The sequence below is a fragment of the Mandrillus leucophaeus genome, unplaced genomic scaffold, assembly GCF_000951045.1.
Source record: "Mandrillus leucophaeus isolate KB7577 unplaced genomic scaffold, Mleu.le_1.0 Scaffold421, whole genome shotgun sequence".
Classification (NCBI taxonomy): Eukaryota; Metazoa; Chordata; class Mammalia; order Primates; family Cercopithecidae; genus Mandrillus; species Mandrillus leucophaeus.
This window is the reverse complement of record NW_012104488.1, coordinates 770,691-788,060: the sequence shown is the minus strand read 5'-3', so window position 1 is coordinate 788,060 and position 17,370 is coordinate 770,691. Positions and strand designations below refer to the sequence as shown.

The 17,370-nt window shown below is 35.3% G+C and overlaps 1 protein-coding gene across 1 annotated transcript in view; it reads left to right on the top strand.

Moving 5' to 3' along the window:
* Positions 1–17,370, top strand: part of UFM1 (ubiquitin-fold modifier 1) — a 40,406-nt gene that overhangs the window by 971 nt on the left and 22,065 nt on the right. Inside the window, exon 2 of the mRNA XM_011993015.1 lies at positions 5,227–5,286. Coding sequence (XP_011848405.1) covers positions 5,227–5,286 — 60 coding nt within the window. The remainder of the gene's footprint in view (positions 1–5,226; positions 5,287–17,370) is intronic.

Sequence of the window (17,370 nt, the reverse complement as noted above, 5' to 3'; positions counted from 1 at the left end):
CCCAGGCATGGTATCACAAACCTGTAATCCCAGTTACTTGGTTGGCTGGGGCATGAGAATAGCTTGAACACAGGAGGTAGAGTTTGCAGTGAGTCAGCAAAGATGCAAGGTACATAATCCATGCCAAGGAAAAAAAACTCTGTAAAAAAAAAAAAAAAAAAAAAAGAGAGAAAAAAAAGAAAATAAAGAAAGCAGTCATATACCCATGCCAGCACAGCAGCAGTCCTATAGATGCAAAATAGTATCTTTTGATACTATAGGACTTGATTCATGTTTGAATAACATTTTACTCTCTGTGGATAAGCACATGCTGCTAATGATTTTTATATCCTTTGTGTCCCCTTACCACAGTTTTTAAGTAAGTATAGAAGTAACATCTAACAGTAACATTTTCAAACCTATCTCCTCAAAACCACTTAAGTTTCCCTGTTTTCTCAACCTGGTGAAGATAAGGCCTTAATGATGAAAGTAGTTAAATTATTTATGAGTGTTCAAGGGGAAAAAAAGTTTCTATGGTCAATTTTCAAAATTGTGCCCTTCCTAGTTGGCAAATGATTATTGTCATTACAAGAGTTGGCAGAAGTTTAGAACATCTCTCATTTCATATTCTAATTTCTTAAACAAGCATCAATATTAGGTTTACGAAAGGACACTGTGTGGAGTTTGGAGTTATGGTGGGCCAGGGCAAGAAGAAAAAATGTAGGAAAAATAGACATGGACATTCCATATGTAGAACAGTTTGTTATCTGTGAAACCAGGAAAAAATATATTAGAAAGGGTTCTCAATGTTGGAATGTTGAGGCTGTTGAGACACTAAAATGTAACACATAGTCATCCTGTTACAGTTTCATTCAGAAATCACTATGTGTTGGTAATTTCATCAGACTGAACATACATTTTTTTGATGAGTGGCCTCCTAAAAGTCAACCTGAGCAAACTAAAAATCCATTAATATAAATAATAATTACTCTTATCATAAAGGGTGATGTGGTCAGTGAAGTAATACGTGGAGTTTATGCAGGTTAATAGTATTGCTGGTAGAAGCAGAGACAGCACTGTCGAAGCAGAACATGGTAGTGGACGTTTCTAGCTCACTAGTATTTCTTGTAGGGTGGCACTGCAGCTATTGATTGATCTAACTTAGATAATCATCAGATTACAGATGTTGACAATGGACAAGAAAATTTAAGATAGACCCTAGAAATGAATTTGTAATACAGGAAAGGTAAATCACTGATTATCAACAACATCTGCACATTTCTGTAAAAATGTTGTTGTAAGTGCCTGCAAAACATCCATAACCAAAAATATATGCTAAACTAATTTATGGTGTATGCCAAGATATCAGCTAAATAGATAAAGACCCAATAATCTAGGAAGACCCTTACCAAAAGGAGTTGTATCAGATAGCCTCTACTAAACCAAACTACCCCCAAACATAGTAGCTTAAAACAGCAACCATGTATTTAGCTCATGTCTCTGTGGGTTTAAATTTAAGCAGGATTTAGTTAGGCAGTATTTGTTTTGGTATCATCCGGCTCACTCATATGTCTCTCATGAGTTTGAGGCCAGCTGCCAGGTCAGCAGGCAAGCCTCAGCTGGAATGGCTTGTCTCTGTTCCGTGGCTTCTTATCCTCTAGCAGGCTAGTGTGGGCTTATTCATATGGTAATAGATATGCTAAGAGCATAAGTTGAAGTGTGCAGTATCTCTTCAAATCCCAGACCCAGAACTTACACATCTTTACTTCTATAATGTTCTATTGTCCGAAGCAAGCCACAAAGTCAGTCCAGATTCAAGGGATGGGGCAATCTACTCTAGTCCTTCATAGTAGAATTAGAAAATACTAAGTAATTTGTGATTTTTTTTTTTTTTTTTTTTTGAGATGGAGTCTAGCTCTTGCTCTGTTGCCAGCCTGGAGTGCAGTGGTGCAATCTCGGCTCACTGCAATCTCTGCCTCCCAGGTTCAAGTGGTTCTCCTGCCTCAGCCTCCCGAGTAGCTGGGACTACAGGTGCACACCACCATGCCCAGCTAATTTTTATATTTTTAGTAAAGACAGGGTTTCGCCATGTTGGCCAGGATGCTCACAATCTCTAGACCTCGTGATCCACCCACCTCGGCCTCCCAAAGTGCTGGGATTACAGGCATGAGCCACTGTGCCTGGCTATGATGACTTTTAAAATATGATGCAGAAATTAAAAGTCTACGCATTAATTGAAAACACTGGCAGTCATTTTCAGATTTCTCTATGTCTCCTGGGAGCTGGCAGGTAAGAAAGATGGCAGAATAAACCTCCACTATGATTCTTTCTCAAAAATTCTTTCAAAGCTTGTGTTTTAAATTTAGAACATAAGTAGTCTTGCCACAGTCCTTTATGTGTCTTATTAAAGCAATAATGTACAGCTCCTGCATTTTTCCCTAGTTGTCATTATCCAAAAAGGGATAGCCTATTGGTTATGAGTAAAATGTTCAGAATGGCTTACACCACATGAGGCATCTTGAAGGATGAGTCTTAGCTACTCATAAAATAAAATACTACTATTTATGTACTTCATTGAAAACTGGAATCTGAGCCATCATGCACAACATTTGTGGACGGTTATAATAAAATGCTCTACTTAGAATGAAAGTATACATCTTCACATGGCTGCTCATACAAAAGTAAGTATCATGTATAACAGGTCTCTCTATAAAAGCTACATTATTATATTTGGGGAAGAACTGGCACTGCTTTTTTATGAAGCTGTTTATAATAAACTCAAAATTTCCCATGAATCATTGGACTAGCTGGTAATGTTTCTGCTGCAACATTTAAACATGACACTTTTAATGCTTTCATATGGTTATAAGTCTAGAGACTGAAAAGAGAAAGGGTGTAGTCTCCAGAAGGTAAGCAGAGTACCAACCAAAAACTGTTGTAAACATAGATCAATATGTTCTTTTAAAATGAAAACTAAGACCTAAATATTGCAGTCCTAAAAAACGTGATAATTCTGCCTATAGCAAAACAAAAAGGATTCCGTCTTTTGTTTTTGGTATGACCATCCATATAGTGTCCTCTGGAACTCTCTCAGGTTTATTTATTGGAGTTTTAGAAAAAGCAGTGAAGTCTAATTAGCTCTCTCTTGGTTAATGATAGGAACTATAGTGGTTGGTCATCTGAAGCAACAGGACTAGTGATATGATTTGGATTTGTGTCCCTGTCCATATCTTACGTCTGAATCATAATCCCCAGTGTTGAAGGAGGGGCTTAGTGGGAGGTGACTGGATCATGGGGGCGGATTTTCACCTTGCTGTTCTCATGATAGAGAGTTCTCATAAGATCTAGTTGTTTAAAAGTGTGCAGCACCTCCTCCTGCTCTCTCTCTTCCTCTTTCTCCAGCCATGTAAGTTGTGTCTCCCTCCTCTTTGCTTTCACCATGTTTGTGAGTCTCCTGAATCCTCCCAGCCATGCCTCTTGTACAGCTTGTGAAACTATGAGTCAATTAAACCTCTTTTCATTATAAATTACCCAGTCTCTGGTAGTTCTTTATAGCAATGTGACAACAGACTAATACAACTAGTGGAGGACTCTGCTACCCACACCCAAACACATTATGAGTGAAACACAATGAATCTGGGTAAAGTGACAGCTGGCTAAGGAAAAAGAAAACAGTCTGTAGAGACAGAGATAGTGACAAAGTAAACTATCAAGGGACAGCATGTGAACAGCATGTATCCGTAGTTGACTGAGTTGAAGGAAAAACACCAAACAAAATCTCAGCCTCTAAAATTCTAGAAATTTGGAATTGGAACAGGGAGACTGATATGTCTCTTAAAAATTTGTACTATAAAGTGATATAAAGCTAAGATTGGAGCCAAGGTGCTAGTATAAAAGAGAAGATGTATGTTCAGAGAGAGGAATAGAGTGGCTGTTTAGCCAGGCGTGGTGGCTCACACCTGTAATCCCAGCGTTTTGGGAGACCAAGGCAGGCAGATCACTTGAGGTCAGGAATTCAAGGCCAGCCTGATCATAATGGTGAAACCCCATCTCTACCAAAAAATACAAAAGTTAGCCAGGTGTGGTGGCATGCACCTGTAATCCCAGCCACTCGGAAGGCTGAGGCACAAGAATCACTTGAACCCAGGGGGCGTAGGTTGCAGTGAGCCAAGATTGCACCATGCACTCCAGCCTGGGCAACAAGCTGTCTCAACAAATAAATAGTTGTTTAGAGAAATTAAAGGATATTGAGAGAGAGGGTAGAGGAAGCGAGTGCTCTTTTGTTTCTTATTTTAGTCCCTCTAGCCCATGAATTCTCAACGGTGGTAATATCACTTCCAAGGGAACAATTGGTTCTTAGAAGGGAGACGGCAATAAAATCTTAAATTTTGCAATAATTTTGGCACTCCAAGGCTCAAGCCTACCTGAAAAAAAATCATATTTATCAGTATTTAGTTTCATAAGGAGGGAGATAATTAGGAAAGGACATCTAACATCACTCCTTAGGAGGATGATAATGAAAACAGGTTGAAAAATACTATTGAAGACCCATATTTATTTAGTTAACAATAATTATGGAGCATTATTTAAATATACCAAGTACACTCCTAGGCAATAAAGCAGTAAAAATTCTGTCCTGCTGGAAACATCATGTTCCAGAAGACATCTCAGCATCTTTTAAATAGCTTTAATTTTTTCTGAAGCAAGTTTGACTAAATACTCTTATTTGAAAGCAAATTCTTGCTAAGGCAATGAGCCATCCTTCCAGCCAACCAGGAAGACATTTAATCTGATTTTACCTGTAGCTTCTTTGACTCTGATGAGTACAGCTACAAGTTATTAAACACTCTCTACATGTCAGATAATTAATGTAAATTACTTTCCACCTTTGCAAAAAGTCACAAGCTAGGTATGCTTTTTTACTATTTTAAAGGTGAGGAAATTGAGATTCAAGGAGTCTAACTTGTATAAGACTTCAGAGCTAAGAAATGAAGGAACTGAAATTTTTCACTAGTACTGTCTGGTTCTAAAACAGTGCTTTTTATATGATACCATGCCGCTGCTTCGCATGCCTAAGCACTGTGGGGCGGGGGGGGGGGAGAAGCTAGTTTTTGTCATCTCCTCTGAAGTTCTGATGAGTCATTAAATTTCTCTGAGTTTTAGTTATCTCATATATAAAATCCGGAAAATAATGTCAAAATAAGGTAGAAGATTTCTTAACCTAAAATTATTGTTCACTTCTTATAGGTCTGTCATACAACTAAAGAAAGCACAGGAAACCTCATCAACATAGGAGTTCTCCTCAAGGTAATACCACTCATAGGAATGTCAGCTTGCAATTTAAGATGTTCATCTCTAAAAAGGAAATCCAGTATTCTGACTTCAATTGTAGAAGTTTACTACTAGTACTTTTTTTTTTTTTTTCCTAAAGAAATAGGACTCATTGGCTCTTGTAAGATATGGAGAATTGTTTTATAAATCTTGCATAGTTATAGATTTTTTCCATGAGATACTATTAGGCTGGTGCAAAAGTAATCTCAGTTTTTGTCATTAAAAATGATGGCAAAATTGCAATTACTTTTGCACCAGCCTAATACTATACTTCATTTTTTATAATATCTAAATTACATTTTTAAAGATTATATTTTTGCTTTTAAATAAAAAATAGAAAAGTTCAGCATACTATTTATTTTTTATTTTTTTAAATATTTTTCCTTTCATGCCTAGTCCCAAAGATCACCATACACAATTTAAAGGAGACACGGAAATAGATGATGGAGAATAAAGCCTTTCTCTCTCTCCCCCAGTGTCTATCTCTTTTCCCATCTTTCTTTCCTTCTTGATTAATAAAAATACTAATCTCACAGTGCCTTGTAAAGTACATTATTATCTATGTAAAAATGACAAAATGAAGCACAAAGACATTAAGACACAAAACACTAAGCAGCTAATGCCTTAATTATCAGAGCCAAAATTTATGTGTGAGTGTGTAACTCTAGAGCCCAATGCTTTTTTTCCCACGAAAACATACTGCCTCCTACAATTTCAATGTAAAATCCATTCCCCATAAAAAAGAGGCTTTCCTCCATTAGCTCAAGTTTTGTAACATTAATTGTTTATGAGAACTGAATTTATGATAATGAATTCCCTCCTATGCCTACATTTTCATTTCTTTTTTTATTTTATTCAGCCCTCAAGCAAAGCAATTTATGTTAAAGACAAAAGTAACATTTACCCTTATGATGTTTCAGGACAAAGTCATTTATCTTAGGAAACATATAAGATAGTGCAGATATTGGATATTTTAAATGAGTTCACAAATACAAATATAAGGGAAATGTTAAAGGGAAAAAATGTGCCCTGACTATATCAAGCCTTCTTTTGATCCACCCCCTTGCAGAAGGGGTGTTTTAGAAAACACATTTGCTCCAGTTGCTCACACATTCAGGCTCTGCAACATTCACGACAAGAACACTGCTCTGCCTTCCATATTTCTTGTCTCAAAAGTATATGGTTATGTAACCAACAGCATAGAATATTGGAAATTCACATTCCTGTTATAAAACTCAAGTATGAATTAGCCCTAATCCAACATATGTCTAAAACCCAAATGAGACAACCGACAGAAACATATAGGAATCCCTTTCTCTAAGGTACAATTTCTTAAAGAGTGGGTCACCTGTATTATACTCATATAGAGAGCTTCTTAAATAAAGCGGTAGATTCTCTAGTTTATCCCAATTTACTAAGTCAGAATCTCTGGGAACTTGGGCTGAGAATCCACTCTGGAATGAACAAGATCTGTAGGTGATTCTGATGTACATGCACCCACTCTAAGTTTCTGGTATTTTCTTTTTATATGGTATTAGGATTTATAGAAAGTAATACTCAGATTATATTAATTCTACAGAAATGGTATCAACTTAGTAGTAATTTATTATGTAGGTTTATTTTATAAATTGTGTAGATTTAGGAAATATTTCCTAAAACCACTTTTCATTTATCCTTTTATGAGCATCCTGTGATAAATTTTTCCCTTAGTTTCATTTTCTTCGAAAATATCTAAAAGAAAAAATACAGCACATATAAATCACTAAAACGTAGGTCAACTACTACTCTAGGCATAGGAGATCTAAGACAGGTCCTCTTTTAATAATATATTATAGGTACAAAAATGGTGCAAAGGAGTTAGAAAGTGTTTCTCTTGGCCTTGATCATTGAAAATGTCAAATTAAATTGCTGACTTCCAGTTTCATCTTCTACATAAAAAAGGCTTGAAAGCACAATTCCCATCCATACAACAAGAAAAGGCTGGACAAGCTTAAAATCAGCCATCTTTTTTGACCCATCAGAGAACCGAAATTGCAGGACAAATTGCTCCACCAAAATTTAAGAAAGACAAACACATCCAGAGAATCATACATAATGCCTACTAGAGCAGAAGCTGCTGGCACAATAAACTGATAGAGTTCCTTAAGTGGTAATTTAGATGAATTGCTGGAGACTGGGTATAGACTAGCTTGAGAGTGAGAAACTTCTGGGGGACACATTCTTAGTGGTCTCCTATAATTTTATAGGTTTTACTTCTAGGAATCAAAATTTCATGATGAATAACTGATACAAAATCCATGATTATCTCAGGCAAGGGGAGGAGAAGTATAATCATTGTTATATACACTCCCAGTGCCTACTTCATAACAAACACCTACTCTCAAGGGGAAAACACTTTGCCAGACCCTGTTCTAACTGGAGGAAAAAAAAATCACATTCCACCTCCTTCTAGCTCTTCTGTCTCACCTAAGTGAGAGACACAGTCTAGGGTCAGGGTTTCAAGGAAATACATTAGGAGCACTGCAGCCAGAAACGCCTATACCACCAGAGAAACACTTAAGAACATCACAGGGTTTGGTTGGCCCTGACAAAAAGACCCATTAAAAGACTTATATTTGATTGTAAGATTACAGATTACTTCTATTCCCCACATCTTACGACCAGGCCACCAGGGATCCAGTATAGTAACAGTGGGTAATAGCTGAAAGACCTGTATGAGAGACTCTCTCTGAGAAGGAGTGCTTAGGGAAGCCCAAAGTCAGGATAGAAGACAAAAACAAGGAGAACAGAGGAATTTGAAACCTACGGCAACTACAGTCACATTACAGCACCTATTTACAGCAAACATGAAAAACGAACAGCCAACTCTTAACAAGAGTAACATAAATCCTCACACTGAAAGACCTGTTTATCTCAGTTCTTAATATTCAACACCACATATCCACCATTCCACAGAAAAATACAAGACATGTCAAAAGTCAACACAAAACACAAGCTGAAGAAACAAACAAAAATCACACCAAGACTCAGATATAGCACGGATATTGGAATTCTCAAACAGACAATGTAAAATAACTGTGATTAATATGTTAAGAAATATAGTAGAGAAAGTAGACAACCTATAAGAACAGATGGGTAAAATAAGCAAAGAGATGGAAACTCTAAAAAGCAAGCAAACAAAATAATGCAAAAAAGAAATGGCCAAAATAAAAAACATTCTAACAGATATAAGAAATGTTTTTGATGGGTTTCATAGTAGATTCGACACAGATGAAAGAATCCATAAAGTTGAAGACAGATCAATAGAAACTTTCCATGCTGAAATGCAAAGATGGGGGAAAAATAATGAAAACCTGATCATCAAAGATATGTGGGACTATTTCAAAAGGTATACCAGATAAGTAATTGGAATACCAGGATACCAGAAGAAGAAAGAGAACATAAAGCACTGAAAATACTTGAAGTAATGATGGCCATGAATTTTCCAACATTAATGACAGACATCAAACCACAGGTCTAAGAAACTCAGAAAACAGCAATCTGGATAAACACAAAACAAATTAAAAACAACACACACAGATATCACATTTAAACTGCAGAAAGCCAAAGGCAAGGTAAAATCTTGACAGAAACCAAAGGGCAAAAAATACTTCACCTGTGGAAGAACAAGGTAAGAATTACTACCAACTTCTCCTTATAAACCATACCAACAAAGCCATTTCAAGAACAAAAGGGATCTGAGAAGTTGGAAGGAAATGGAGTGAAATACTGAAAGTGTTAAAATTGGCCAGGCATGGTAGCCCACACATGTAAACTCAGCACTTTGGAAGGCCGAGGCAGAAAGATTGCTTGAGTCCAGCAGTTCAAGACTAGCCTGGGCAACATAGGCTAGTTGCCCAGTTGCAAAACAAACAAACAAACCCTGTTTATTTTTCACAAAAGAATATTGTATTAATTTTTAAAGTGTTGAAAAAGACCAACAATCTAGAATTCTATACAATTCAACCATCTAGAATTCAGTGAAATGAAGAAGACACACTTTCTCAGAAAAACAAAAACTGAGAGAAATTATTACCTGCAAGTCTCCTCAACCACATGCAGCCTATGCCTGTCACATGAAGTGATTTTTTTAACATAACAAATAATTCAACATCTTTATTCATGCTGATTAGTTTTCTTAGAATATCTCGCACCTTCCCAGTCTGCTTGTCACATTTGACTTTCGTATGTTTTAAGAACTATTTATTATTCTATGACAAAGCTCATATATCTTTCCCAGACAAAATTAATCTTTCTCCACTGTACCAGATGTGGAAGTGAACGCTAATGCCTACAAAATAAAGGAGGAACATTCCTAAAATGGCTTGAAAATTTCTTACTGAGTGTTAGGAAATGTTACTCAATGAAATAAGAAAACGAGAAGAGACAGGAAGACATTAGGCGAGGAAGACACTGAATTTTCCTTTAGTCATTCTAGGTTTGAAGAGCCTACTGGACTTTTAAATGAAGAGGTCTAGCTCTTGGTAAATAAAGACGTGCTAAAATTTGCCAGTGAAGTTGCATTGAGTTGATAACAGAAATGTGGGGTAGATAAGATCTTTATTTATTTATTTATTTTTGAGATGGAGTCTCGCTCTGTCACCCAAGTTGGAGTGCAGTCATGCAGTCTCAGCTCACTGCAGCCTCCACCTCTGAGGTTCAAGCGATTCTCCTGCCTCAGCCTCCTGAATAGCTGGGACTAGATAAAGAGACAAAAGACCTGGTGCAGTGGCTCATGCCTGTAATCCCAGAACTTTGGGAGGCTGTGACGGGCAGATCACTTGAAGTCAGGAGTTTCAGACCAGCCTGACCAACACGGTGAAACCCCATGTCTACTAAAACTACAGAAATTAGACGGGAGTTGTGGCAGGTGCCTGTAATCCCAGCTAATACGGAGACTGAGGCAGGAGGATTGCTTGAACCCTGGAAGCAGAAGTTGCCGAGATTGCACCACTGCACTCCATCCTGGGCAACAGAGAGAGACTCCATCTCAAAAAAAAAGGTAAAAGAAACAAGAGAGAAAACATAGGTCAAAACAATATATACAGCATACAAGGAAAAACTCTTCGAAAAAGAAAAAAAAATGGAGCAGTCAAGACAGCAACAACCCTAAAAATCAGTTTCTCACAGAAAACAACAAGAAGATGTTTAGGAAAAGGTAAATTTGGTCAATGGTGTGAATATTGGACAGAGATAGGAGATGAGGCTATGAGGAAGCTATTAGCTTGGCTCTTAGGAATATAAGACATCAAATTTTCCATTATAAATTGGCTTCTTTGGTGACTTACAGCGCTCACATTCTACAGTAATTCTGATCAGTTCATGCGATTAAAGAAGGAATTACTTCATCTTGGTCTTCAGTCCTAAAGTTGTGACCCTGTCCACAGTGATTTATTCAGAAACACGTACACAATCTGAGTTGAACCATATATACTGCATATTATTGCAGTAGCTATCAGGAATGATAGCTTTTTATTCTCTTCTATTTGAAAGTTGCAAGGAAATTGTAATATGTTAGGAGACACTCTGCCACAGCATGAAGAAAGATCATGTGAGAATACATTTTAATCCCAATCTACTCTTCAGTTTTGCAACTGGCTAGCTTTCTTTCTCTCTCTCTCTCTCTCTCTCTCTCTCTCCTTTTTCTTTCTTTCTCTTTCCTTCCTTCTTTCCTGATCTCTTTCTTTCATTTTTTCCTTTTAATCTACTTTCTACAGGGTGAATATGATTTATGCCACTTGTTACTGATGTCATAAATAAAATAGATCATTGTACTTCAAGAGAAGAGTTTCAACAAAATAGCTAGAACAAAATTCACCCGTGTCAATGAATGAATGAGGGTAGAAAAATGAAAGCATTAAATATACAGTACTCTAAAGATTTGGGGCAGTAAGTAGAATAAATTGTAAGGGGAAAGCAAGTGCCAGCATGTTCTGGAGATTTTTTAAAGAACACTCTTTATTTTCCTAAGAAGAAAGTAATTTCAAGAACTAAAATGATCTGAGCACATTTTAAGGCCGGGGATAGAGAATAGAAAGAAAAGAGAATATAAGTGCAAGAATGAAAAGATCTATTTTCTCACATTTATATTATTTTGAAATGCTGTATCTCAAGGTAGTAACTTCTGATAGAAAGTACTAGAACTCTTTTCAGAGTGACAGTCACCTGTCTCAATCTGATTCATGGAAACAAATACACAGGTAAATGTGAATAGAAAAGAACAAACAAAATTCAGGAAGAGGGAAAAGGTGTGAGATACTTTATATTATCAAACTATGACAACTAGTACATCACTTAAGGAGTCGTATTCTAGTGTATGTTCAATGTGTATTTTTTGAGTCTTTAGTGTTTTAACGCTAGAAATTTTTATTTAATATGTCATAGTTTTCACTCCACTGCCTAGCACAATGCTACAAACAGGTGTTTGTTTTAACTTTTGTGTATGATCTGAAAGACTGAAAATTATATGTATATATATTTTTAAGTTTGTACTATATAAAATACAATTATATTAAATTGAGTAGTTAATAAAAGTCCTACATTTTAGTGTAATGATAGTGATTAAAGCTTGTGGACATATGCCTCCACATCAAACCTTTATAGTTCTGTCCACCCTTATCTCTTATAAAGCTCTTTTATTGGATTCTATTATGAATGTAGAAATGATACATAGCAAGTTTGCTCAAGAGCTTCCTTCACAGAAACCTAAAATGGAATTTTGTTTTTGTTTCTGTTTGTATATGTGTGTGTGTCTTAAAAATACCAGCACAGAAACTGGCTCATAGCAGGTGTTCAAATATGATCTATTTTATGAATAAAATAATTAAAATATTGAATATAAATGATTAAATTACATGATCATTTCTCTTGTTCCCTTTTTCACAGTTTTTGAAAACTTCAAATACTGGTCCTATTCATGAATCATGTATGATTTATTCAGAGTGCAGGAAAGAAGAATGAAACATTTTCCATCATTAAGTGATACAGAATCTCACTATGCTGTCTTCATTCAAAAATTCAAATTGGCTTGCTTCTACACTGTCTACACTTCTGATATATGTGTGTGTGTATATATATATTTCAGAAGAATATTTATATATATATTATAGTTTTATGTATCCCCTATTTATTTACCCCTTAATAAATATTCTGAATTTATTTCCAGGCTCCTAAATATCCATTTTGGATCAGAAAAGGTCTAGATATACATTTGCCACAAGACAATGTGAATTAGGGAACCTAAAATGCTAGCTCCTGATCTACTTGGTAGCACAGGTGCTGGAATGGAAAGTACATTGGGATGGGTTCTGGGTTCACAGTAGTGAAGTCCACGATCTCCTGTGTCATCAAATCTTCTCATTGTCTATCCTCCTATCAATCAAATATTATTCTTTTCAGAAAGCTTACATATTAGGGCTTGCATATTAAAAAGCAATCCATGGCATGCTTTTAGGTAAATCACCATGTTTCAGACAGATTTCAAGTATATTTTTATTAGAAAACGTATTACTTTCTAACTATAAAGTCTTCATTCCCTAACACAAAACAATCTTAACATACTTTTGAAAATTGGGATATTCTTTCTCTATTGTTTATATAAATTTATGGAGTATGAGGGCAATTTTGTTACATATGGTATTGGTCAAGTCAGGGATTTAGGGTCTCCATTACATTGTACACATTAAGTAATTTCTCATCAGCCACCCCTCCCACCCTTCTGAGTCTCCAGTATCTATCATTCCATTCTCTATGTCCGTGTGTACACCTTTGTAGAAACTCACGTATGAGTGAAAACATGGAATATTTGTCTTCCTGTATCTGGCTTACTTCACTTAAGATAATGAGTTTCACTCCAATGGAATGAACTCCAATGCCTGTTGCTGCAAAAGACATGATTTTTTTATTTTTATGGGTGAATAGTATTCCGTTGTGTATATACACCACAGAATATTAAGATACTCAATGTAACCATTAAAACGCAAAATCAAACTGAATTAGATGTCCAATATGATGCTCTGTCAAAATCACCTCAGTGTTTATGTTGATACTCACTTCTCAACTTGTTTTATGTTGCCAGAATAACCCTGCTACCAAAACCTAACAAGAACTTCCTAAGAAAGAGATGTTACTGACCAGTAAACTTTATGAGCAAAGACACAATTATCCTCTAGAAAATGCTACTAAATTGAATTCAGCAAAACACAAAAGGAATGTTATGTCATGAACAAGTGTAGGTTTTCTCCGGAATTAGATACCGATTTAATATTTAAAAATTAATATAATTCACTATGTTTATAGGATAAAAATAAAAAATTATATAATCAGTTCAATGGAGGAAGAAAAAACATTTGACTAAAATCAACATCTATTCAGGAAAAAAGACTCTCAACAAACTAGAAATTTTTAAATGAGAATAGAAGGGAGTGTTATCAATCTGATAAAATGTATTTGCAAAATATTTATAATTAATATCAAAATCAATCGTGAAATATTGAATGTTTTTCCTCAACAATTGGGAACAAGGCGATAAGGTCCACCACTGATACTTTTATTAATAGGAGGTTTTAGTACAATAAAGAAAAAGATTGAATTTCAGGAATTTCAGGAAAGAAAAATAGCAAAAAAGAAATAAAAGGCACATAGATCATAAAGAAAGAAGTAAAATTATATTTGTTCCCCAAGAACATAGTGTTTATATAAAAATCCCAAAGAATCTATCAAAAAAAACCCCATAAAACTAATATCTAAATTCAGCTAAATCATGGTATACAGACTCAATATACAAAAAGCAATTATATTCTTATATTCTAGCAACAAACAATTGAAAATTAAATTTAAATAAAATATAAAATAATATCAAAAGCAAAATATTTAGAAATAAATTAACAAAAAGATGAAAGATCGTCATAATAAAATCTATAAAATATTCTGAAACTCAAATACTTAAATATAATACATGGATAAATGCACCATGTTCATGGACTGGAAGATTCAGTATTATTTATTAATTAATTATTTTGAGGCAGGGTATCACTCTGTCACCCAGGCTGCAGTGCAGTGGCATCCTCATGACTCACAGCAGCCTCAAATTCCTGGGCTAAAAGAATTCTCCCGCCTCAGCCACCCAAATAACTGGGACTACAGGCACACACCACCATACCTGGCTAACTTTTAAATTTTTTGTAAAGACAGGGCCTCACCATCTCACCCAGGCTGGTCTCGAACTCCTGGACTTAAGTGATTCTCCTGCCTCAGCCTCCCAAAATGCTGGGATTAAAGGTTTGAGTCACTATTCCTGACCTAACTCAGTATTATTAAGATACAATTTCTTCTCCTACATCCCTCTAAGGACTACACAATCCCACTGAAAATGCCAGTTGGATGTTTGTTGAAATTTCCAAGTTGATTTTAAAATGTACATGGGCAGAACCAAGATTTAGAACAGGCCAAGCAATCTTGAAAAATAAAAATAAGAAAGTTGTGGTACTTATAACACCTGATATTTGGAATTACTCTAAAGCTGTAATAATCAAGACTATAATAATCAAGCCAGTGTATCACTGGGATAGGGATATAGCAAAAAGGAATAGGAGAGTCTACAAGTAGAACTATACATGTACAGTAAACTAGTCTTCGACCATGTTGCCAACGTAATACAATGGGGAAGAATTTTTTTTTCTTTTTGTTTATTTTGTTTGTTTTTCACAAATGGTGCTAGAGCAATTAGATCCCTCTTTGGAAAAAAACCTCAACCCTAGCCTTACACCACCCACAAAAATGACTTGGAGATTGATTATAGGCCAAAATGTAAAAGCTAAAACTATTAGATTTCTAAGAGGAAATATAAGAGCATATTTGTGACCTTGGATTATGTAAAGATTTCTTATACTAGATTTTAAAAAAGGACTAACCATAAGAAAAGAAAAAAATGGACTTTACAAAATGAAAAATATATGCTCTTAAAGACTTAAAGGAATAAGCAAGCTGAAAGTATGAGAAAATATTTGTAAGACATATATCTGTGGAATTCTTATAACTCAATAATAAAAATACAAATAACACAATAAGAAAATAGGCAAAAGATTTGAACAGACATGTCACAAAAGTGGATATGTAATTGACCAACAAGCACATGAAAAAATAGTTCAATATTATAAGTCATCCTGGAAATGCAAATTAAAACCACCATGAGTTAACCACTACACAACCAGTAGAATGGCTACTTTTTAAATGACAACACTGTTTACAAAGGAAGGGAACAATTAGAACTTCAGACATTGCTGATGGGACTGAAAAATAGTACCACAACTTTGGAAATCTCCGTCGCAGTTTCTTTTAAAGTTAAATGTACAACTACCCAGCAATTCATCTACTAACAATTTATTCAGGACAGGCACAGTAGCTCATATCTGTAATCCTAGCACTTTGGGAGGCCGAGACAGGCAGATCACTTGAGGCCAGAAGTTTGAGACCAGCCTGGCTAACATGAGGAAACACCATCTCTACTAAAAATGCAAAAGTTAGCCAGGCATGGTGGCACATGCCTGTAATCTCAGCTACTTGGGAGGCTGAGGTGGGAGGATCACTTGAACCTGGGAGGCAGAGGTTGCAGTGAGCCAAGATGGTACCACTGTACTCCAGCGTGGGTGACACAGGGAGACTCAAAAAAATAAAATAAAAATAAAAATAAAGCATTTATTTAGGATATAGAAAATACGTGTCACCAAAATTACTTCTACAAAAATGTTAATATCAGCCTTATTGATAAGGCTATAAATAAACTGGAAGTAACCCAAATTTCCATGAACAAGAGAATACACAAATTATGTATATTTACACAGTGGAATACTACTCAGCAATATGTTCCTAAAATGCAACAACATAGATTAATCATCACACTGAATAAAAGCCAGACACAAAAGATAGTTTACTGTATTATTTCAATTATATGAAGCTTTACAATAGACAAAGCTAAGTCATGGTGAAAGTAATCACGTAAATGGTTGCTCATAGGTGAGAACTGCCTGGAAAAGAACACAAGGGAAGTTTCTAGAGTGATGGAAATATTCTATATCTTTATTCCTTTTGCAATCTATGTACTTTATTGAAACATTTAAAAACATTATTCTTAGGCAGGTTTTATGCAATTGCCAGTAAGTTTTAAAGGCCTCATGCCAATGGCAGGACTTGAAAACTAGTTGCCTGGCTCTGGAAGCTGTAGTCTTGTTTACTAAAGTGTGGAAAAGAAATGTATAAACTCTCTAGTCTCTTCAGTCTTAGCTAGGCATTAAATGGAAGCCAGAAACTGCAAGTCACAATTTCCCATTTACTAAGAAAATAAAAATAGTGTTATTAGAAGTTAAGCATTATGCCTTGTTAGCAGTTGGAAAAAAAGGCTAGTTCATCATTCCATATCAGTTATCATAAATGTTATGTTAAATCTGTATTTTTTTATCTTACCCTCAATGATTACTCTCTCTCAGGTAAAGAATAATCGACACCCACTGTCATGTTTATTTTTTCCTTTGGTAATCTGAATTTATCAGACACATTGTAATTAAATTGCCAAGGAGACACATGAAAACCCACAGAAGCCATCTTAAAAACATTAGAAGGTTTTCCAGCTTCTTGTAGCTTTTTGATGAACAAAAAAGAAATAACTATACTGATGATATCATTTATAATATGATGAAATATAATCAGGGGTGGGTTTTATGAACTGTGACTATTTACTTTTTTATATTTTATTATTCCAAACAGTTTGTTCAAATTTAGAGATTAAAAGGTTACATGTCAGGTGTCCATAAACAACTGAGTGAAAACTTCTAATAATATAAATACTATCTTCTTTCATTGTTATCATTTTGCATTGAATACAAATAATTCACACAGAACGGAAAGCTTCACCGCTGAAATATTTTAAAAAGATAAACTTACTTTTCCACCAACTTGACTTCGCTTGATTAATTAGCTTTCAAAACTCTATTTGAGATTTTTAAATCAATGCTATGAAAACTGTGA